The 25,686-nt window shown below is 35.1% G+C and overlaps 1 protein-coding gene across 1 annotated transcript in view; it reads right to left on the reverse strand.

Annotated features, from left to right (window-relative positions):
- Positions 1–25,686, reverse strand: part of Msh3 (mutS homolog 3) — a 180,649-nt gene that overhangs the window by 113,479 nt on the left and 41,484 nt on the right. The window contains exons 9-10 of the mRNA XM_071612456.1: positions 3,922–4,034; positions 899–1,013 (exon numbers count right to left, since the gene is read on the reverse strand). Of these exons, the coding sequence (XP_071468557.1) occupies positions 899–1,013; positions 3,922–4,034 (228 nt within the window). The remainder of the gene's footprint in view (positions 1–898; positions 1,014–3,921; positions 4,035–25,686) is intronic.

Here is a 25,686-nt window from a genome sequence, read left to right on the forward strand (position 1 = left end):
CATTTCATTGCTGTATAAAATTACATTTCATAAATGTGACACAATAAATCAAATTTCCTATTGGTGGCCATTTTTGTTTGTAAACAGGACAAAACTTTTCCAGATAAGTGATAATCTGATATTAAACACCACTCAGGAAAACACACAGCATAAGACATCACGATATTCCAAGGGTACCTGCCTTTTTTTCCACTCTCCCCATCAACCTCTGATTAAGCTAGTATTTGTCCAAAACGTCAATTGTCAGCTTTGGAATTTCTGAAACTTACAAAGCTAACTGCTCTTGCAAAACACTGTCTGTGTTAGTAGTTGACCCTTTTATCTTCAACTTTATGGTCTATAATATAAGAACTGAAACCAAGAATTAGAAGAGTGGTGATTTTTATGAGTGCTTTTTAATATTTTCTTAATATAGTTAGCATGAACTGTATTAACACAGTTTTATAGGTAAAAATTTATCAAATAGCTATCATGAATGTAATGACAGAATTCTATCAATATTTTTGCATGTGTGTAGGGGGAAAGGTGCTAGGCATTGAACCCTTGTGCATGCTAGGCCCTAACTCTGAGCTACATCTCCAGCTCTTTTTATTTTGAGAAAGAGTCTCACTAAATTGCCCAGGCTGATCTTGAACTTATGATCCTCCTGATTCAACCTCCCAAGTAGCTAGCATTATAGGAGTGCCACACCACACCCAGCCTAACAGTATTTTTATTAATATTTGTTATTATTCTTCAACAACAATACCAAACAGTTCATCCTTGTACTCTAGTAGGATATTCTGTCAGTAGCAGGTAAAATTCTTGAGTATATTTACCAAATTCTATTTATAAAATGTCTTTAATATGATCCCTACTTTCTTTCTTTCTTTTATTTGACTTTTGAGAAAGTACTTACTCAGGTGTAGAGAGCATTTTTTCCAAGTTAAATTCTTTGAGATATCTTATGATGGCAGCCAAAGAGCAAATCACAGGCTTATCCAAGTTAATGATGCCAGAAAAACTTTGAGAATCTAAACAACACAATATATAACCTCATTAACATTGTTACTACTATTAAAAATAAATTTTAAGTTATATAAAATTTATTTTATAGTTACTAAAATCAACATTTAGACAGTATCTTCTCAACTTGCCCTCTGGAAAAATGTGATTACAAAAACTATGGCATAGAAAGAAGGGCATTTTTCTTCTTTTTTTTCCTTCCTTCTTTCTTTCCTTCTTTCTCGCTTTCTTTCTTTTTTGTAGCTGCAGATGGACAGAATGCCTTTATTTTATTTGTTTATTTTTATGTGGTGTTAAGGATCAAACCCAATGCCTCACACATGCTAGGCAAGCTCTCTGCCACTGAGCTGCAGCCCCAGCCCAACAAGGGCATTTTCTGATGGTGGAATGAATCTTTTGTTGGAGAACAGATCATTTTTTCAAAATGTAAAATGTTCAACTCTCTGGATCAGAAATATCCCAAGATGTGTATACAAGGAGTGGGGGTGGGGGGGACTAGAGACCAGCTAAATAAACATCCATAGGGGTAAGAGTTGAATAAATTTTGGTAAATCCAAATTACTATGTACCTACTAAAAGGAATGACTTACAGCTATTTGAACAGATACAGAAGGCTCTCCAAAACATATTGCTAAGGGTAGGTTGTATGATCATCCTAATCTCTCACTACAAATGTTACAACAGCTTCTTTTCTAGTCTCCTTGCTTCATCTTGTACCCTGCAAGTAGTCAATATGGCCGCTGAAGGAATTTTTTTTTTTAATGTGCTTCAGATCATTAGACAACCTCTCAAAATCCTCCAACATCCCCCTACTCACTGACAGTAGAAGTCCAGTGACCTCCAAAGCCCTCTAGGACCTGTTCTCTGACTCCTTGCTACTGCTCAGCTCACTTCCTAACACTCTCCCCCTCAGATACTGTTTCAGTGCACAGACTCCTTGCTATTCCTTAAACATGTCAGGTACCCTCCCACATTAAGACATTTTGTACTTACTGTTGCTTCTGCCTGAAATACTGTTCCTTCACATGTCTACCCAGCTTTTCCCTTAACTTCTTCTTTGTTCATCTTTTTCAAGTACCATCTTCTCAGAGAGGCCCTCCTTTACCAGTCAATTTAAAATTTCAACACCCTTCCATGCCTCATTTTCTTTTTAGAATGTGTCACCTTCTGACACACTAACTTAAACTATGAATGTGTATGTATATACAGGTAGATTTACTCATACAACAATTCTTAAGCCAAATTGTTAAGGATTACCCTTCAGTCACAAAAGTGGCAAGGGCAGGGGACAAGATTGAGGGCATAAACTTCTACTTTTTTCTTTTTCTATTTCTTTTCATAGAGATGGAACCCAGGGCCTTATACATGCTATGCAAGTGTTCTGCCATTGAGTTCCATCTCTAGCTCTACGTTTTCCTTTATAAACAACTGTTTGACTTTTTGGCAATAAGCATTTTTTAAATGTTTATTAAGGAAATTTTAAAAGAATTTACCTTTTTAAATTTAAACTTTAAAGTTAATTTTTTAAATTTTTAAAGAAAAATTAAAAAATTATTCCAAATATTTTCTACAAAATTTTGTATTACTATATATAATATCTTATTATTTTTAATGATAGCTGTTTACAAAACCAAGATATAAACAGAGAGCTAACAACACTCTTTTGCCTTCTACTGAAAGCTGATTTTCTTGTAACTTTCTAGCTTTGCTCCACTAGAAACCTGATAAGAAGGAGTGCCAATGCACTATGAGGTAGCATTAACTTGAAATTATTGAGTTACATCTAGCCTGGGAAGAATTATAAATACTCAACTCCAGAGTACTGATCTTTCCTGAGTACAATGACTTTTATAACCTATGTCCTTTGCAGAGGCTCCAGCAAGAGAAGGAGACACCTGGATAGTATGGGACTTTAAGCCAGGATGGCTCTTGTGCCCACCAGATATGAGTCTCCTTGTGAAGGAAGAGAACTTAAGCTCCCAATGGCACGATGGACTACTGCAAAGACTACTATGAGTACAAATCCCACCAAGAGGAATTCATATTCCATAAGCAGGCTGTTTTCTTGCCCATGTCCTTCAAGTGAATCTGATGCCTAGAGTGGATTATGGTATCCTTGATGATACTGCATCCTGATGTTGGAAGAGGGATACAACCTGAGACACCCAATTCAATTTGGCCAAAACATAAGGGATATGTAAAAACATAAGGGATATATATTATAAGGGATATGCTAACAGACATTAATGGTCCAAGTAGAAGGAAATGCTAACACAACACTGCAGCTTAAGTGGGGGTTAGGAGTAAGAGCTGATGATGAAAGCTCCACAACTTGGGACAAGAGTAAGTCTTGTCAGTATGGGGTGCAGTGAGGACTGGAAAAAGGCCAAATCTATGTCAAGAAAGAATGTCTATTCACCTTGCCATCCATAAAATGGCCCCTAACATAACAGAACTGGCAGGACTGAAGGGTACAGACAAAATTAAGCACTAATGACAGAGGAGATGTGAATTAGACAAGTAATGGTTACCTGACATATTTAGGCCCTGTCACTAGTGTATTTTAATTCTAGCAACCAATCTTTGAAAACACTAGCCTACATGAGAATATTTATCTAAACATTTTGTAAAATTGTAGGATAATAATAGGCCATCTTTAAAGATGAGTGAAAAGAAAAGTTGGTCACCAACTCCCTTTACTCCAATTAATCTGCAAGTAACTAAATGGTTACAACTGATGAGGGAAATGCTACAGTGGTGTTCTTCATGAGCTCAAGTAAAGGAGCTCTTCCCTCAGCTGCTCCCTCTATTTCTGGTCATTACGTAGTTGTCATTAAATTGAAGGTCATACTCTTTATCCAAATCTCAAATCAGTACCATTTGAGGACACATTGATAACATGTATAAAATATTTACCTTTGATGTCATTTACAACTTTTGAATAAAATTCCGTAACCGCCTGGAAAGCATGGCTGTATTCAAAATAAACTTTATCCATTCTTTCTACTCGAATTCTGTCATCCCGCATGCTGAAAGGAAAAAATGAAAATTTCAAACAGGGAATCTAAGAGTAAGAAAACAGGGCCTCCACAAAATAGCACCTGGGTGCTCATGAGAAAGTACAGCAAGACATTCTGAGACCTGAAGCTGAGGGTGGAAGCTGTGTACTGACCGATAATAAGGAATCCACAGGAAGGTGTGGAGAGACCACTAGGCCATATGAACTCACAAAACTGCACAAAGCACACTTTGAAGAGACCCTCATGTGAACAGAACCCAAAGTGAGGGGTTCAGGGCAACAGGGTGAAGACAGGGAGAAGATGTGAGCTGCTACATTTTTGAATATGGCAAATGAACAAATTCCAAAAACATTACACTAAGGAAAGAAATCAAACCAAAACGACTATATGCTGTAAGATTCAATATATCTGAAATTCTAGAAAAGGCAAAATGGACAAAAATTAATAATTGCCTGGGGCCAGTTGCAAAGGAAGGGGACCAACTGCAAAATGGCTTGAGAAAGTTTATTGGGATAAAAGCATTGCTCCATACTTTCACTGTGATGGTGACGATAATTAGTAGTGTTATCACAATTCAAACTCTATACTTAAATGTAAACTATATGGTTTATAAATAGCATCTCACACCTGAAGTTAAAAAAAAAACAAAAAACACTTCTATAGCAAGGAAGTTAGAAAAAGCTATTTGAGCCATGTTTTTCTTCTAACAGTTCAAGAAAACTACTGTCACATAAAATAAGTAACAGAAAAGGATCAAGGTCAAAAAGGAAAATAAGCAGAATAATATATCCACAAACAAAAGAAGTATGTCAGATGCAGATGTCCATAGCCATAACGAAAAATCATTTTTTTGTTAAAAAACAAGTTGGATTAAAAAATAACTTAGAAATAAACTGATAAAGAAAATTAGACACAAAAGAAAAAAAATCATCTCAGAAATGAAGGACTGACTGGAAGGAAAACAAAACTGAATAAATGCTACAAATAATAAAACAGAAAATGAAGAGGGAAAAATTGTCAGTCAAAAAGGAATAAAAATGAAAACTAAAAAGATTGAAAGTAAAAACTACAGAAAATAGCCAAAAGATCTAAAACTGTATAAAAAGTGCTTCTAAGACTCAAAGTTGAAGAGAAGGGCAAAGCAAAGAAGTAGAAAAAAGCATTTGAAAGCATACAGTAGAAAATCTGGGGAAATCAACCCAGAATGACCACCATAAAAAAATAAACTGGAAAATTATATCCACGCAAAAGGAGAAGTCATTTATAAAATAAAGAAAAACAGCCAGACTTTTCTAGCAATGTTCTATGCTAGAAAATAACAGTAACATACTAAGACAAAGAAACAAACTCTAGAATTTTCTATCTGGCCACCCTACTTTTCATGCATAAAGGCAAAAGCAATGGTAAAGTGCAGTCACCAGATCAGTAGCTTCATCGCTACCTGGAACTTGTCAAAAATGTGAATTCCCAGGCCCTATCCCCACACACTGTATCAGAGAATCTGGTGGAGAGACCCAGCACTCAGTACTTTAATGAGCTATTATGATTTGGAAATGAGGTATCCCGCCAAAAGCTCGTGTAGCAATGCAGGAGAGTTCAGAGGTAAAATGATCAGATTATGAGAGCTATAACTTAATCAGTGGATTAGTCCACTGATGGATTAATAATCTGAATGGACTGATTATGTGGTAAACTGTAGGCAGGTGGGGTATGGCTAGAGGAAGTAGGTCACTGTGGGAGTGACCTTGAGCATTATATTTTGCCCCTAACTCCCTTCTCTCTCTTTCTCTCTTCCACCCCCGCCCTCTTTCCCTCTCCTTACTCTTAACTTCCCAGCTGCCAAGCTGCCATAAGCTAACAGCTTTCCTCTGCCATGTCCTTCTGACATTATACTCTCCCTTACCTCAGGCCAAGAGTAATAGGATCAGCCTCACCTTTGAAACTGTGAGCCCAAAATAAACTTTTCCTCCTCTAGGTTGTTCTTGTCAGGTATTTTGGTCATAGCTATAGAAGGCGGACTGACACACAAGTCTTCCAGGTAATTCTAACACACACAAGGGTTTAAGAACTACTTTTCTAGAAAATGAATTTCAGTTAAACAAACTGATTAGAGAGACATAAGAATTGGGTGATAAGGATTTAATGCACATTTGCTTGAAGAACTCAATGAAGATGTAATGAAGACTGTAAGGAAGAAGGCACTGCATGCAAAGGACACATGCACTGTCAGAGCAGATACATTACGACTACAACATAAGAAAGAAATGGAAGAGCATGCTTTTACCTTTTTCAGTAATCTACACTATTTGTGGTCATATTTGTACTATTACACTGAAAATGTTATATGTGAAATAAAGGATATTAAATATCTGATATTCTAGTAATAGAACTAGATAGAGTACTTACATAAGGACCTCAAGGTAGAAAAAGGAGATAGAGATGTAAGACTGAAGAAGTAAAAACCCATTAGCCCTAAGTTTGAATCAGAAGTATTTTTGAACTCTTTATATTATTTACTATAAAATATGTTTATATCCTACATTTTCCCACTAAAGAGGCCTAGGAATAATAACCAATAAATAAGGAGTGTCCTATTATAAATACTATCATTTTCAAATACTTTTTCCTACTTAAAGGGCTTATTAGAGAAATGACTAATTCTAAGAATGGGATAAAAAATGTTTAAGAAAGCCTAGACTATCCTATTACACAAAAAAGCAAAAGAGCTAATACTAGGGTCATGGCAAAATGACATAGAAACCAACTTGAAGAGGCTCTCATTACCCAATTATGGGCTGATCTGAGCATCAGGATGAATGGCAACCACCATGAATCAAAACTCATTATGGACTTATGAGTCCATAATGATACTTTAAAAAGCAAAACTACTTAATTACCAGCAAGTATCACCAGCTACTCAATTCACAAAAAGAGACAATCACTAAGTATTGTATTTTTCCATTAGAAGGCAATCTGTAAAGTAGTCTTGCTCTTCTTCCACAAGAATCCAAAACCAACCAAGCCTCTCAATTCAACTACCAACTTACAGAAAATAAAGAGGAGCATGTTAAACTCTAGGAAGATGCAAACATCAAAATCAAGACTGTGGAAAATTCCATAGGAAAAACAATTGAGTTTATTTAGCAAGAGATAGAGAAGGAATCTGTAGATAAAATGAGATTGTAAAAGACACTTTAAAAAGAAACTGGCAAAACTAAACTGTAGGGGTATACAGTCAGGTGATAAAACTACAAAGAAAATTAGGAAAGTGATAACAATGAAAAGTCAGAATCACGGTTACTCAGGGCTGTGACAGGGAGGGGCACATTCCCTTCTTGCCCTGGATGATGGTCCCCGGGCTTTCTGCTATATTTGTATTATACTCTTTCCTACATTTGTATCATATTTTAAATTTCTTTCAAATAACACAAATGTAAACCATTATAATTTTACTGGGTTTTCCTAAATTTAATTACCTCTGAAACCACTTTTTACTTTAAAAGTTCATTTTATCTCATAGGTAACTACCAATTGCTCTGAATTTATAATTATTTTGATATATAAGGGACATAAACAACTCAATAGTAAGAAAAAACAATTAACCAGATTTAAAAAACAAGAAAAGGACCCAAATAGACATTTTTCAAAACATAACATGCAAATGGCCAACAAGTATATGTGAAAATGCTCAACATTGCTAATTATCAGGAAAATGCAAATCAAAAATCACAATGAAACATCATCTCACGCTTGTTAGAAAGGCTATTATTAAAAAGGCCAAAAAAATGTATCAGCTAATATTTAGAGAAAAGGAACCCTAGCAATGCTAGTGGGAATATAAATTGAAATAGTCATGGAAAAAAGTACAGAGGTTCTTCAAAATATTAAAAATAGAACTACACTACGATCTTGTAATTCCACTTCTGAGTATGTGCCCAAAGGAAATCAGTTGCTTGAAGAAATATATGTACTCACCTGTTCATTGTAGCACTATTTAAAATATTAAGGTATGGAATCAAAGTGTTCATCTACAGAGGAACAAAATAAAATATGGCTCATATACACACACACACACACACACACACATACACAAAGCGAGAGAGAGAGAGAGAGGGGGGGGGGAGGGAGGGAGGGAGAGACTTACTTATACACAGAACCTAAAAAAACTGAATTCATAGAAGCAGTGAGTAGAATGGTGTTGCCAGGGGCTGGAGGTACAAGGGGACAGCGAATAGGGGAGATGCTTGTCAAAGAGGACAAACTTCAGTTTGTCAGGAAGAATTATGTTTTGTGGGTATAGTCTGGTGATTATAATCAAATGTTAACATTTTCTTACCTCAAAATTACAAAGGTAACTGTGAAGTAATCATGTCAGTTAATTTGTCATACTCATTTCATGATGTACACATATATCAAGCTACTGAACATCATAAATATATAGTCTTACTTATCAAATACCTCAGAAATAACTGTAAAAATTTTTCTTTGGTCATATAAACTTGGAGGCACTATTCTAATAATATTTTAATAGCTTACAAGGCAGATATTAATGTAATGTTTCATCATAAAGACAATGAATTCGTGTTCCTCTTATAAGCACAAACAGAAAATAAGAAAGGTTAAGGAAGAAAGATACTAAAAACATGGTTAGAGACAAAAATAATTAATACAGAATCCAAAAGCTGAATAATACTGACATCGACATCTTAAAATTGATTATATGTATGACCTGAAACTATAAGGTGAGTCTAAGAGTAGGTTGGTATATAAGAAGAGCTCAAAAGCTTAGCGGGTTGAGATGAGTCACAAGTAACAGAAATTGAAAATAGGCTATAATGGTGTACTTAAATAACTAATAATCTTAATGATGACCTAAATCCTGAATAATTACCAGAAGGCAAAACACGTTTAGTATATTCAGTTTAAGAAGTAGGTTAAATATGACAATTTCAAATATAGTTGTTCCCTCATTATCCATGGGCAAAACGTTTCAAGACACCCAACAGATGCCTGAAATCAAAAACAGCAGCAAACCCTAAAACCCTATGTTTTCCCCAATACATACATAACTATGATAAATTCACCTTACAAATCAGTCATAGTAAGATTAACCACAATGACTAATAATAACTATAGAACAGTTATAACAAGATACTATAAGAAAAGTTATTTAAAACTTATGAATTGGGCTGGGTTGTGGCTCAGTGGTAGAGTGCTTGTCTAACATGTGCAAGGCCCTGGGTTCGATCCTCAGTACCACATGAAAATAAATAAATAAAATAAAATGTATTGTGTCCAACTACAACTAAAAAAATGAATATTTTTTTAAAAGTTATGAATTATTTCTAGAATTTAGAAGTCACCTATTTATTATGTTTGATTTGCAGTTGACTGTGGTTAATAAAATTCATGAAAAGTGAAATTGCAGATAAGAGGAGAGTACTGCAGCTCCATTAAAAGTAACTAAAATTTCTGAAGTTTATACTTAAAGAATTAAGCACACAGCACTTGATAGCATAGCATTTATGCTAGTGTTTCCTGCCCGACATTCCCACTAAATTCTAGGTCTGAAAGGGAAAAGACCATGACTGCTATACTAATATCTACTCAAACTCAGGGCTAACCTAGAAGATGTAGCTAGTAAAGTAAGAATACAAAATAAAAGTATAGGGACTAGAAAAACACAAAACCATAGAGAAGATTTTATAGTCACACCATCCAAATTTAGCAAGGCCACTGAATTTATACTACAAACTGAATGCTTGTGCTCCCTCCAAAACTTACATGTTGAAACCTAATTCCCAGTATTTGGAGCTGGAGCTTCTGGGAGGTAATTTGGTCATGAGAATGACATCCTCATAATGGGATCAGTGCTCTCATAAGAGACAAAAATAAGCTTGCTTCCTCTATTCCTGCTATGTTCTGTGAAGAAACAGCAAGAATACGGCCACCCACAAACCAACAAGAAGGCCCTCACCAGAACCCAGGCTGGCACCATGATATTGAATTTCCCAGCCTCTAGAACCATGAGAAATAATCTTCTGTTTTCTGAGCCATCCAGTCTATAATATTCTGTTAGAGCAGCGCAAAATGACTAGCATGAAGGCAAAACACTAAATTCACCAGAATTGTATAGAACAATAATAAACAAGTAGAAAATACTAATATAACTTTAACAATAACACTAAATATCCAGAAATAAATACAGTCACTATAATGCTACAGTGAAGTGACAACACGATCACGGGTCAACTGGACATTCATGTGGAAGAAAAGGAAATCAATCTCAAACCATACTGAAAAGTCAATTCCACATGGACATGTAAAAGATCTACATGTAAAAGTAAAATAACACAGTGTCTAAAAGAAATAGAAAGGAATATATTTATGATATCAAAATAGGTGCAAAAAGCACAAACTTTAGAAGCAAACACTGATCAACTGGACTACACTAAAGAAATCACTATATCTGTATATAATCTAACACTTAAATAGGATAAAAAATGTAAGCTATAGAAAAGGAGAATATCAACAAACATATCCCACTAATTCACTCATATAGCAAAAATAAGCAGAATACCCATAAATTAATAAAGAATTGACAACCCAGTAGAAAACAGGTAACTTAGAGAAACACAAGAGGATACCAAACAGCCAATAAACATAAGGAAAAAAGGGTCCTTATCATGAGTCTTGAGTGAAATGTAAATTAATCCACAAAGAGACACCAATACACACTCAGAGAACAGCTAAAGAACTGACAAGATCACATCTGTAAAACAAGTAAAATTTTGATATACTGCTGGGGTATAAGTAAAACGACTTTGGAAAACTGGCCATATCTGCTAAATATAAATACATCACACAAATCCCATGATCTAGCAATTACATTCACAAAAGTGCAAACATAAATTTACCAAAAGACTAGTACAAGAAAGTTTATAGGAGCATTATTGGTAATCAACCAAGTGAAAAATGATCAAAATTCCCATCATAGTATACACAATTTAGGACATTCAGGCAGCGAGAATAACTTTTTAATTTCAAAAACATAAGAAGCAGCCAGAAAAATAGTATATGCCATATAATTTCATTTATATAAAAATCAAAACAGGAAAAATTGATTTATATGTAGAATTTTTGAGGGACAGCAGTGACAGAAAGGGGCCACAAATTCCAGGCGAGGTGGCACATTCCTGTTATTCCAGCAGCTGGAGAGGTTAATGTAGGAAGATCATGAGTTCAAAGTCGGCCTCAGCAACTTAGCAAGGCCTAAGCAACTTAGCAAGACCCTGTTTTCAAATAAAATATCTTTAAAAGGGCTGGAGATGCAGCTCAGTGGTTAAGCAACCTGGGTTCAACCCCAAGTTCTAAAAAAAAAAAAAAAAGTCAGGGAGGGCACAAAGGAGGCTTCTGGGGTATTCACAATGCTCTATTTCTTGATCTGGATGCTGTGTACAGAGGTGTATTCACTTTTTAAAATTTTACTGCACTATGCCTGTGTGACTTGTGCATTTTTCTGTATGTTTAATATATATAAATAAAAATTATTCCAAAAAATACACAGATAAGTGTCAGGGAATGTAATAGAAATTAGACACAAAATAAAATAATAAAAAATGTTCAATTTAAAGCATTTAAAGAAATTATTTTTTAATTAAGAATCAACCTTTGAATCAAAAATAAGTCATGAAGAAAAACATTCCTAAATAAAAATGCCCTGAGGAATTTTCCACAATTAGGGGAAAAAAATAGGAAGCAGTTGAAAAATAAGTGTGGGACAAACAATTAGCATTTTTCATTAATCAACATGATTCCAAAAAATAGTCCATATAATGCTTTTTAAACATTCATAGTCATTTCTACCAACTGCTCTTTGGACTCATAATGAATAACAAAATAGTAACATTTAGAAATATTCAACAGATACTTATGGAACATCTACCACATTCTACCCCTCAAGCCCCTGCATAAGGTTCCTCTGAGAGCTGCACTTTCCTTCTCCGATTCCTCCAGTGACTTTGCATTCCCCACTATGAACAGGAAAAGAATTTCCAAGTTGCATATTCAGAATTCTCTATCACATAAAACCCCCTGCCCTCAGAAGACCTACTTTTTTAATAGGGCTAAGTAAAAAGAAGTAGTAGTAGTAGTAGTACTAGTACTAGTAGTAGTAGTAATAGCAGTAGTAGTACTAGAGGTGGTGGTGGTAGTGGTAGTGGTTTAAACATTAGATGTTGATCTGGCCCAATCACTTTCTCTAACCTCATATATTTCTACACTCACCTTCATTCCTTCTGCTCTAATAACACTCACAGCTAAGGCCTTACCTCAGGGACTTTGCATCTACTTTCCTTCTGCCCAAAATGTTCCTTCCTAGATAACCACATGACATCCTCATCCTTCTCAGGTCTTCAAGTTACCTTCTCAGTGATATCTATCTCAATCACCTAGTGTAAAATGGCATTCCTCACTAGAATTCACAAGCACAGGGTCTTTTAGCAGTTTTATTTTTGCTGTACCAATGCCTGGAACAGTACCTAGTACAGAAGAGGTACTCAATCTGTGTAGTATTACACTGAACAACTAAATGAATAAATGAGTACAAGTTCCACAATCCTTCTTCCCTTGAGGCAGGCAGCAGCACTTCAATTTTAAAAATGAGTAAACTGAGCTTTAAGAAATTAAGTACAATGTCCAAAGTCACAAAGAGATACAGATTAATAATACGGAAACCGATAGCACCCAGCTCTGAGGGCTTTCCCAGTTCTCCTACCAGCCTAAGCAGGCATAAACTCATGGAGGAAGAACCTAAGAGGGGGGATTTTCTCCCATCTGTGGTACTGAAGAAGGGTTTTGCTGTTGTTGTTGTTTTCCCTATCTTAACCCACTAAGAAGAGAGTATCAGATTAACTACTACAAAGCTCCTATCAATTTTTATCTTCCTACAGATTTCCTTAATACCTGGATTTTTAGAAGTCTACAACAAAGTTATTATTTAGCAACTCAAAAAACAATGAATGACCTTACATGAGCTCCGCAATGTTTTCATAAAAGTTCCTAAAGTGAACACAAGAGGCAGCTGGTTACTCAATTACTGTTCTAATTAAGGTTCTGTTTGATAAGCAGATAAGGATTTAGAAACCCATTAAATTTGATAAAATTGAACTTGTCAGTTATCCTTGAGGCTTTCGTAGAAGCATTTACAAGAATGTTAAAATCATTTTTTCACAATCTGTATATTAAACATCCTCATGCAAATATTTTGTTCACAAAATAGTTAAAGTTATAAAATCTCCTATTTGTATTTTCCCAGACTTCTTAATTAAAGAAATGGCAAATTCTAATGCCCTTCTCCTTAGAACAAAAAATCTATTAGAAATTCTGCACATAAGAAATACCAGAATTTTGTCAAACTGTGTTTTAATAAAATCTCTACTTTATCATTTTCACATGTAACACTCCTGACTGTTACCAAATGTATTGTTTTTGAAAGATTAAACAGTGATAAAACTGTCTCACAGAATTGTCAACTCTTAATTTCCTCAAACTGTATAGTCTGTGGCAGGCCTATATCAGAGTCACACGACAGTAGTATACATCAAAGGCACAGATTCCACACCCCAAATATGTTTTTAATTCAGCAGAAAGTTAGAGGAAAGGGAACAATTTCATTTTTAACAGGTTTCCTGCATGAGTAACACATAAACTGCAGACTGATATACTAGCCTACCTGACAGCCATCATAGGACTATAGTGTAAAATGAAAATGGAACTCTCTAAAGAAAATACCCCAGTGATAGTCTGTTTCAACTGTTCTATGAAAGGTGGGCAGTAAACACCTTCTACCAAATAAAAATTAAGGAATTCATCTATAGTCGTATAATTGACTTGGTCTAAAAAGTCTAAAACCGCTTTTCCTCTACCATCCTCCACAGAGGACAGAAGGCTGAAAGAAGGTATGCTCCTCCCTGGACCCAGATAGCAGGATAAGATCAGGAAAGGGGTCTCAGTTATTAAGTAGGATATGCCAACAGAACTGAATCCTTTTTATATGTAACATGCCTCTGTTGCCAAATATATTGTTTTAAAAACTTAAATGGTGATAAAACTAAGTATGGAGCCCACACTACAAGAGAACTTCAGATCTATAATATATTTTAATTTCAAAACAGACATAAAATTGGTGACTTTTCAGTATCAAAAAAAAAAAAAAGACCAGCTTCAGAGATGCCTAGCCAAGGTTCAACTGTGAACAAATATCAGTTGACAAATTTTATGATTCATGATGACTTTAGAAACTAATATTTATAGATAAAAAGAGCCTTATTAAAGGCTCACAGTCTACTCTGGAAAAATTCACAAGGCCTCTTCTGACAGCCCACTTATTGATAATAATAATCCTGACTGAGTTCCAAGCTTCCTGGCTGAGTAATTAGCTCTCTCCTCTGAAGGCAGAATGAAACAGACTTCTTGATTAAGAGACACACACTGTAACATGGTTATAATATCTCTATACTGGAATTACTATGAATTTCATTAAGTTTATCAGTGCTCACAGTACAGAACTATGACCACTTTATTATAAGACTACTGGCATTTTGTGAAATTATAATAAGTACTAGAACAAAAATACCAGAATAACCCCACAACATCAGCAACCATACAGTGAAAGATTCTTTAAAAGATACAAAAATAAAACATACACAAAATAATATGGACAAATTAATATCAAATATATCTGATAAAGTAATAGAAGAAATTACTAAGAGAAAATTAGTAGCCAGGCATGGTGGTGCACACTGTAATCCCACCAACTTGGGAGGCTGAAGCAAGAGGATCCTAAGTTTGAAGGCAAGTCTCTGCAACTTAATAAAACTCTGTCTCAATAAACAAATAGGCAGATAGATACATAGATAGTAGATAAACAGATAAATGGCTTGGAGGCATGGCTCAATGATAGAGGGCCTCAGGGTTCAATCCCCAATGCCAATAAATAAATAAATATTAACCTTGAAATGGATTACAAAAAAAACCCCCCAAAACTCTTGTGCTATAAAGAGGAACATACCTCACAATAAAGTAATTCAGAAAGATTTAAAATAAAAAAAAATGGCTGAAAAAATGCCTGTATAAACTAGGCAAGTGCAAATAAAAAGAAAGCATAAGCCCAGATTTTATCATCAGAAAGATAAAATTGCGAACAAAAAGTATTAAACTGACTAAAGAGGCCCTTTAAAATGACAAAAGGGACAAGTTAGAAGAAAAACTGTTTACCTTATATCCTTTTAAAACTGCTTTGTTTTTAAAATCTGAGAATACACAATTTATTCAAAAAATGAAATTGATTACTAAAAGAGAGAAAGAAAAAGCATAGATTACAGAATTTATGAAGCTGCTCAGAAAAGATATTTTTCCTTTCCCTGGGCTTGAACCCGAAAGTGTGGAGTACAGCAGATGGCGCCATCCTGCCACCTTGTGGACCATGAAAAGAAGGCAAACAAGCAGGAGGAAAAAGAACCCCTAAATCCAGAGTACAAGAGTACCCTTTTCCCCACATCCTCGCCAGCACTTGTTGTTGTTTGACTTCATAATGGCTGCCAATCTTACTGGAGTGAGATGGTATCTTAGGGTGGTTTTGATTTGCATTTCTCTGACTGCTAGAGATGGTGAGCATTTTTTCATGTACTTGTTGATTGATTGTAGGTCCTCCAATGAGAAGTGTCTGTTCAGGTCCTTGGCCCATTTGTTGATTGGGTTATTTGTTATCTTACTGTCTAGATTTTTGAGTTCTTTGTATACTCTGGATATTAGGGCTCTATCTGAAGTATGAGGAGTAAAGATTTGTTCCCAGGATGTAGGCTCCCTATTTACCTCGATTATTGTTTCTCTTGCTGAGAAAAAACTTTTTAGTTTAAGTAAGTCCCATTTGTTGATTCTTGTTATTAACTCTTGTGCTATGGGTGTCCTATGGGGGGATAGTAGAGGATAGGAAAGGTAGCAGAACACGACAGTCACTAGTATGGCAATATGTAAATCAATGGATGTGTAATTGATGTGATTCTGCAATCTGTATATGGGCTAAAAATGGGAGTTCATAACTCACTTGAAGCAAAGTGTGAAAGATGATATATCAAGAACTATGTAATGTTTTGAACAACCAACAATAAAAAAAAAAAGAAAAAAAAAACAATTAAAAAAAAAAAAAAAAAAGGAATTTGGAGCCCAACCCCACAATATGTAGATCGGAGCCAACTTTTTCTTCCATCAGACGCCATGTCTCTGATTTGATATCAAGCTCCTTGATCCATTTTGAGTTAACTTTTATGCATGGCAAGAGGAGGGGATTCAGTTTCATTTTGTTGCATATGGATTTCCAGTTTTCCCAACACCATTTGTTGAAGATGCTATCCTTCCTCCATTGCATGCTTTTAGCCCCTTTATCAAATATAAGATAGTTGTAACTTTGTGGATTAGTCTCTGTGTCCTCTATTCTGTACCATTGGTCTACCCGCCTGTTTTGGTACCAGTACCATGCTGTTTTTGTTACTATTGCTCTGTAATATAGTTTGAAATCTGGTATCGCTATACCGCCTGATTCACACTTCCTGCTTAGAGTTGCTTTTGCTATTCTGAGTCTTTTGTTTTTCCATATGAATTTCATGATTGCATTATCTATTTCTACAAGAAATGTCGTTGGGATTTTGATTGGCATTGCATTAAACCTATAGAGAACTTTTGGTAATATCGCCATTTTGATGATGTTAGTTCTGCCTATCCATGAACAGGGTATATTTTTCCATCTTCTAAGATCTTCTTCTATTTCTCTCTTTAGGCTTCTGTAGTTTTCATTGTATAAATCTTTCACCTCTTTTGTTAGGTTGATTCCCAAGTATTTTATTTTATTTTTTTTTTTGAGGATATTGTGAATGGAGAGTTTTTCCTCATTTCCGTTTCAGAAGTTTTGTCGCTGATATACAGAAATGCCTTTGATTTATGCGTGTTGATTTTATATCCTGCCACTTTGCTGAATTCATTTATTAGTTCTAGTACTTTTCTTGTAGACCCTTTTGGGTCTTCTAGGTATAGAATCATTTCAATCGCAAATAGTGATAATTTAAGTTCTTCTTTTCCTATTTTTATGCCTTTAATTTCTTTCGTCTGTCTAATTGCTCTGGCCAGTGTTTCGAGAAATATATTAAATAGAAGTGGTGATAGAGGGCATCCCTGTCTTGTTCCAGATTTTAGAGGGAATGCCTTCAATTTTTATCCATTCAGAATGATGTTAGCCTGAGGCTTAGCATAGATAGCTTTTACAATGTTGAGGTAAGTTGCTGTTATCCCTAGTTTTTCTAATGTTTTGAACATAAAGGGATACTGTACTTTGTCAATGCTTTTTCAGCGTCTATCGAAATGATCATATGGTTCTTATCTTTAAGTCTATTGATGTGGTGAATAACATTTATTGATTTCCATATATTGAACCAGCCTTGCATCCCAGGGATGAATCCTACTTGATCATGGTGCACAATTTTTTTGATATGTTTTTGTATCCGATTCACCAGAATTTTATTGAGGATTTTTGCATCTAGGTTCATTAGGGATATTGGTCTGTAGTTTTCTTTCTTTGAGGTGTCTTTGTCTGGTTTCGGAATCAGGGTGATGTTGGCCTCATAGAATGAATTTGGAAGAGCTCCCTCTTTTTCTATTTCCTGAAATAACTTGAAAAGTATTGGTATTAATTCTTCTTTAAAGGTTTTGTAAAACTCCGCTGTATACCCATCCGGTCCTGGGCTTTTCTTGGTTGGTAGTCTTTTGATTGCTTCTTCTATTTCATCCATTGATATTGGTCTGTTCAAATTGTGTGTATCCTCCTGACTCAGTATGGGCAAATCATATGACTTAAGAAATTTATCGATGTCTTCACTATCTTAAATGTGGCATTTATACACCATGGAGTATTACGCAGCACTAAAAAATGACAAAATCATGGAATTTGCAGGGAAATGGATGGCGCTAGAGCAGATTATGCTAAGTGAAGCTAGCCAATCCCTAAAAAACAAATGCCAAATGTCTTCTTTGATACAATGAGAGCAACTAAGAACAGAGCAGGGAGGAAGAGCAGGAGGAAAAGATTAACATTAAACAGAGACATGAGGTGAGAGGGAAAGGGAGAGAAAAGGTAAATTGCATGGAAATGGAAGGAGACCCTCATTGTTATACAAAATTACATATAAGAGGTTGTGAGGGGAATGGGAAAAAAACAAGGAGAGAAATGAATTACAGTAGATGGGGTAGAGAGAGAAGATGGGAGGGGAGGGGAGGGGGGATAGTAGAGGATAGGAAAGGTAGCAGAATACAACAGTTACTAGTATGGCATTATGTAAAAATGTGGATGTGTAACCGATGTGATTCTGCAATCTGTATTTGGGGTAAAAATGGGAGTTCATAACCCACTTGAATCTAATGTATGAAATATGATATGTCAAGAGCTTTGTAATGTTTTGAACAACCAATTAAAAAAAAAAAAAAAAGAACCCCTAAATCCAGCAGTTCCAGTCTACCTTCAAGCTGATTTCACTCATATGAGCCAATAAATTCATTTTTAACTTAAAACAATTTCAGTAAGGGCTCATTTGAAATTACAGAGTTTTCTTTTCTTTTCTTTTTCTTTTTGACAGGGCTGGGGTTCAAACTGAGGGCCTTATACATCATAAACAAGCACTCTACCACTGAGTGTTTGAGGTTCAGGTGGTACGTCTTCTTCAGAAAAACCTAACCAGAAAATAGAGTACATGTCAGAGATCCTGCAGACCGGAAGGATATCCCTTCCATCAAGCAGAGGGAAAAAGAGTTCTCAAACTTTGAAGATAAGGGAAAGGGAAGGGAAAAAAAAAAAAAACTTGAAGGGGAAGGTTTCCTTCCTGTCTTCAAGAACTTCAAGAAAAGCTTCTTCCTTGATCTTGGAAATCTTAAGGATAGAATTGCCTTGAAAAAGATTTTTAAACCCTATCCTTTTTTTTTTTTTTCTTTTTCAGTTTTAGGTTATAGATGGACACAATACCTTTATTTTATTTATTTATGTGGTACTGAGGATCAAACCCAGCAAGTACCCCATGCATGCAAGGCAAGCACACTACCACTGAGCCACAACCCCAGCCCAACCCCATCCTTCTTTATCTGTCAGTTCATCACAATCCCAAACTTTTCACCAGTCACCTACACATACCATACTCCCAGCACCATGCACCTCCTCTCAGCCACTTTCTTAGATGTGTTGCTCTCTCCTGGACATGCAGGCTTTTTCCTTTTGGTACTGGGGACTGAACCTAGGAGTACTTTACCACTGACCTATATCTCCAGTCCTTTTTATTTTTTATTTTGAGACAAGGTCTCATTAAATTGCCCAGGCTGGCCTCAAAATTGCGATCCTCCTGCTTCAGTCTCCTCAATCATTAGGATTACAGGTCAAAGCTAGTTTGTTTTAAGTACAGTCCCCACCCCAACCCACCCCCCCCCCAGAAAATTTACTAAAATAGGGCTGGAGGGAGGCAGAGAGGGACAAAGAGAGAAAGAGAGAAAGAGAGAAACTGGAATGTGCATGGTAAAAAAAAAGAAATTTCAAGAAACAGTACCAAAATTATGTTGATTGTGCTATAAAACTACTCCTTTGAAATTTCCAGAAGCAGAGGAGACAGGAGGCAATAGTCATTTCCTTGTTCTTCCTGAGAGGCTATATAACCAAGCATGCTGCAGAGCAAAGAAGTCTGGATCAAATCCCAGTTCTGCCACTTAATGATTATATAATCCTAGACAAGTCACTTAACATCTCTGCACTTCAGTTTTCTCATCTGTAAAATCTGCTTTAAGATAACATGGGGAGGAAAAAAAATAACATGGGGAGAAAAAAGATAACATGGGCTTCTCTCTCCAGAGTATGAGGATTAACTCAGTCAATAAATATAAAGCCTTTAAGTAAATAAATATAAATCCTTGGCTAATACTCAGTATCAGCAATTGCTGTCATTGTTACTACTATTATTGTCATTTAAGAACAAGAGTTGGGAATAGTTAGTCATGTGATCAAGGGGAAAAAAGGGAGAGGGTTATAGAATAGATGTAATTGGGCAGGACAAGCACAAGGTAAAGAAAACACCAGCAAGCAGGAATATTCTCAGTAGTTACAAAGTTTTGTCTCAAATAGCACCCTTTTCTCTCCAAAAGGAACAGAAGAAAAAGGCTAGGAAAAGTTGCTCATCTGTGATTTCGGAAACTATACTGTCTCTCCCCAAAATACCACCTATTTCTAATGTTTAAAATGCCTTGAAATAGGTACAAAACATTTTCACAGGTTCAAAAGCATTTTCTTTTTACAAGGAGAAACAAAAGTAGTTATTCAAAAGTCATTTCAGTATCATTTCTTACATATGAGAAAACCAAAGGTATAGAAAGGCTTATCTATATTAAGGCTATTTTTAAAGTTTAACATAAGAAAATTAATGATAAGAGTTGTTAAACTCTAATATTGATTACTTAAGATTGAACCAGTTTATGATATTTATGTGCTTTCCCAAATGTATCACAAATTCCATTAGCTTGTTTATATACACACACTTCTTCTTCTTCATCATCATCATCATCATCACCATCATCTATTTTATATTCATCTCCAGTTGGACCCATAAGGGAGAAGTTGGCATGGTGGACCTATCCCATAGTACAGTTCTAATATGTAATAAATAACTTCTAAAACAAACAAGGAAAACCCAAAGAAAACTTTTTTAAATGGCATTCTAAAAAGTCAATGTCTAAAATAAGCACTACAGGAACATAAAATTTTAGGCCACTTTTCAAAGTCAAATTCAAACTAAAGCCTTTGAAGGTGGGTAAAACAGTCTTCTTTATAAATGGTATGGACACTATTGGTAACTGTATAAAAAAAAATGAACCTCAATCCTCTTTCTCATATCATAATGCTCAAAAATGAAGTCAAAACATATAATGGTCTAAACGTAAAAGTTTAAACTAAAAAAAGAAAAAGAATTCTAGAAAAAAATATAAAAGAGGGGCTGAAGTTGTGGCTCAGTAGTAGAGCACTTGCCTAGTACAAGTGAGGCACTGGGTTCCATCCTCAGCACCACATAAAAATAAATAAATAAATAAAGTATTGTGTCCATCTACAACTAAAAAAATACTTTAAAAAATAGAAAATCTTCATGATCTTATTGGAGGCAAAGTTTTCTTAGGATACAAAAAGCACTAACTATAAAAAAAAAGAATTGATATATTTAACTGAATCAAAATTAAAACCTTCTGTTCTTCCAAGATCATCATAAAAAAGTTAAAAGGCAAGCACCAGACTGAGAAAATATCCATAATACATGTATCTAACAGAGTGCTTTTATTCAGAATGTATTAAGGTTTCAGTAACACAACACAGCAATCTAAGTCTTAAAATGAGCAAAGAAGACATATGAATGAATAGCCAATTAGCTCATGAATATATCACTGGTCATCTAGAAAAAGCAAATTAAAACCAAAATGTGATACTATTACATATTCATTGGAATGGCTAAACTTAAAAAGACCAGCAATAGCAAGAGCTGACAAGGAGGTGGAGCAACTACAACTCTCACATCTGGCAGTAGAAGGGTAAACTGAGGGACTACTTTGAAAAATAATTTGGCTGTTTCCTATTTAATTAAATACCACAATCCAGCAATTCTACTTTTAGGTCTTTACCCCAAATAAATCATATGTCCATGAAAAGACTAATGCAAGGGTGTTCTTAGCAGCTTTATTGAAAATAGCCAAAAGCTAGAAACAAATTGGCAAGTGAATGGATGAACAAATTTTGGTATATTTGTAAAATGCAATACTACTGAACAATAAAAATGAACAAATGTCCCATACCCTTAACAACATGGATGAACCTGGTAGGAATTATGCCAAGTGAAAGTAGCAGGACACAAAAGAGTACATGTTGTAATGATTCCATTAACATGAAATTCTATAACAGTCTGAACTGTCCTCTAGTAACAGAAATCAGATCAGTAGCTGCTTTTTGTACAAGGTGGTGTGGGGAGAAAACAAGTGCAAAGCAGCACAGAGAATGTGGGGGAAGATGGAAATGTCCTGGATCTTAATTGGGGTAGTAGTTATACCGATGGGTTATATGTGATAAACTGATTGACTCATACTTAAATGGTATAAATTTTATTGCATGTAAATTATACCTAATTAAAGTTGATTAAAATAAAGCTTTGGAATTTGCTATATATAATTTATAGGTAGATTTTCTATTTAAAAAAAAAAACATAAAAAATAGCATGAGAAAATTCCTAGGCAAATATGTATTCCAAATACTTCTGAATAGGATTATCATTCCAGTATTTATTGAGCAAAAAGTAATGGTTAGTAGTAGCTCTCACTCTGAAGAAAAATACTTAATTTCAAAAAGGACATTCCCTATTCATATGCTTTGAAATTATGATAGTTAACTATTTATGAATGTCTACTACATGTATTTGTATGTGATACAATTTAAATTTTTAAAAATTTGTTTTTTCTCCCAGCAGTTCAAACAAATTTTTTTTCAGTAGCAAAATCACAAAATCATATGTGACATTATATTTAACTTTGAGAAAAAGTAAAAAAAATCCCAGACTTTTCTGAAAACTCTACAGTCTTTCATAATCCTGAAGGGAACTATCAACATTAAAACATTCTCAGATCAGTGGAAAGCCATCTCAAAGATTTCTTTCATGCATGATTAAAAGCATTTTCTCAGTAAGACACAAAATCAAGACCACTTCACTCAGATTATGTGTCTCAAGTTCACAAGTTCATTAACAAGCTCATGACTGCTTCAAACAGCCTAAAATAACAAATTTCTCTTTTTATTAGTGCATTTTTATTATATAGAACAATGGGCTTCCTCATGCCATATTTGTACATGGAAATAAACATTCTGATATAATCTTTCTAAACTAATATTTTTCTCTAGAAATACTAATTCTGATATTATCCCAAGAAAGAGCTTCTTAAAGAAAAAAAAAATCAACAGATTGTCTGGAATTCATAGTATAATTAATTAAAAAAAAAACAAAGAACACATTAGCAAATTGATGTTCCTCCAAGATGACTGGAAAGGGAAATACGGACATGGAAGACAATGTGAAGAGACATAGAAGAAGGCTGTCACCTTACAAGCTAAGGAGACAGGCCCAGAACCAATCCTTCCTTCACAGCTCTCAGGAAGAATGAACACTGCTAACCACCTTCATTTTGGCTTCTGCCCTCCAGATGTGTGAAACAATTTTGGTTAACCCACCTACTTGGTATTATTTTGTTACAACAGCCCTACCAAATTAATACACCCTACTAGAAAGGTCAATATCTACTAAGTAATCAAAAACACATCACTACAATATCAAGCAGATTGGGAGGAGTGCGATGATAACATGTACCAATTTTGAAAGTGTGAATATTTTTACAATGGCTGATTTCAAGCTATCAATATTTCAACAATCTGGTATAAAATTCCTGAAAATACAATAATCAGCTTTTACAAGCTACTACAAACTACCTCCATCACAAACCAAACACTCATGTCTCATCAGGAGGCTGAGGGAAGAGGATCTCAAGTGCAGGGCCAGCCTGGGCAACTTAGTAAGACCCTGCCTCAAAATTGAAAACAAAAAAGGATGGGGATGCAGCTCAGTGGCTGAATGCTTGCCTATTATGTACAAGGCTGCATTCAATCCCCAGTACTGCAAAAGAACAACAATTAACAAAGAAAATAATCATGCCTTGGTATCTTTTACTATCTACAGATGATTCCAATGTGCAGGCAAAGTCAGAACCATAGCTGGACATTTTCGGGCAAAATCATGAAAGCAATGACTATTAGAATACAGAATATTTTAAGAAATAAACATAGCAAAAACCTGGAACAACCATGTGAGAATAGCTTAGGAATGATAGAAAAACAAGTGATGAAAGCAGGAGGTAACATTTACTGAACACTTAACAAGTTTCCAGGCATTGTTCTCAGCCTATTCTGTGTATTAAGCCACTTAATGGTTACTGCAACTCTATGAAATAATTACACACCTGCTTTTGAATAAGGAAACCAAAGCACAGGGAGGTTAAGATTTACAACGAATAAGTAAGGAGAGTAGGATCCAAGTACAAGCTATCTACCCCAGCCTCTGTACTCAGACCACTGTTTTGTGCTGCAACTGACTATACATGATACTTGTAGAATACAACAATTAGTCTAGTGTAGCTAGAGCCCAGAGTGAGAGGAATGAGATCAGGCTGGAGAAAGTATGCAGTACTTGTGGCCTCAGGTGTACGCTAACTTTATACCAGTATGCAAGTTAAACTTGAAAAGTGAATCATTTTAGCCTTTTTGCACAACTTTTTACTTAAATGCATCAAATCAAAATAAATTTTGAAAAAAAGAAAAGAAAACCTAGAGGTCTGCAAGTGAAGTTCTCTCTGGAAAACAAAATCACCAACAACATTTTTTTTACCTTATTTCTAAATCCTGATTTTTACCTCTAAAGACTTTTACAAGTAAAAGCAACTGTAATCACACAGGAGCAATCAGCAGCAGCCTAGAGTCTCTGAGAACAAAAGTAGGAAAATCATACCAGTTCCTAAGCCACAGAGAGTCTGGAAGATGAGACTGCACCAATTAAGCACCTGGAGCCCAGGCTGCACCCAGTACGAGAAGCTTAAGTTTTCCCCTTCTGAGGTTAGAAGATAGAAACCCACAAACACTTCACATCACCATGGTCCCAGAGGACCCTGTGGGGGAGACTTCTGAAAAATCTAGCATTCTTTTCTACATTCAACCAGTACACCTCAAGAACTGTACTTCAAAAAAAAAAAAGTCAGTCTTTATATCTGCACAGAACGTTGTGATATATCAGCACTTTGAAAAGGTACACAGGATAATGAAAGGAGTAAGTAAAACACACATCCCTGAAGTAAAATCTTTACATTGTTAGTACAGAGGGAAGTATGTTAGGAGGGAGCTTCTCTCCTCCTAGAAGCACATATTTCAATGTGTAAGGACCTTGGAATTGATCTAAGGAAGCCCTTACCTTTGGAGCTCCAGGAAAATTACAGAATATTAAAAGAGGCTAAGCTATGTGTCACTCTGTGGGAATAAGCAAGTAGGAGAGAGGCAATCCACAGACCAGGCTATTCTCTAAAAGGCAGAAGAAATAGGATTTTATTCTGTATGAGTAGGTAATCTCTTATCTTACTCAATTTAATCTCTTATCTTACTCAATTTAATCACCCACAAGTAAATGTGTGATATCAAAGGCTGATACTTAAGATTACATAAAAGACAGTAAAGTATACTTACCTACAAGGTAATTTATATATACATAAATGATACCTAACTTAGTAACCAGAAATTGCTCAAACTAATAATCATTTTATCAAGGACTTCCCAAATGCCCAATATTTCAGTCAGAACTAAAACTCATATTTATATTCCTACTGGCAAGAAAAATTATGTCTATTTAAATAGTATTCAACACCAGTCATCTTTCAACCAGTTTTTCAAAATGTAGTAGAAGAAACAGGACCCTTAAGGACGAGAAGTAGTGATGTGACTTAATTGCAGTAAATAGCTAAC

Source organism: Marmota flaviventris, chromosome 5 (assembly GCF_047511675.1).
Source record: "Marmota flaviventris isolate mMarFla1 chromosome 5, mMarFla1.hap1, whole genome shotgun sequence".
Classification (NCBI taxonomy): Eukaryota; Metazoa; Chordata; class Mammalia; order Rodentia; family Sciuridae; genus Marmota; species Marmota flaviventris.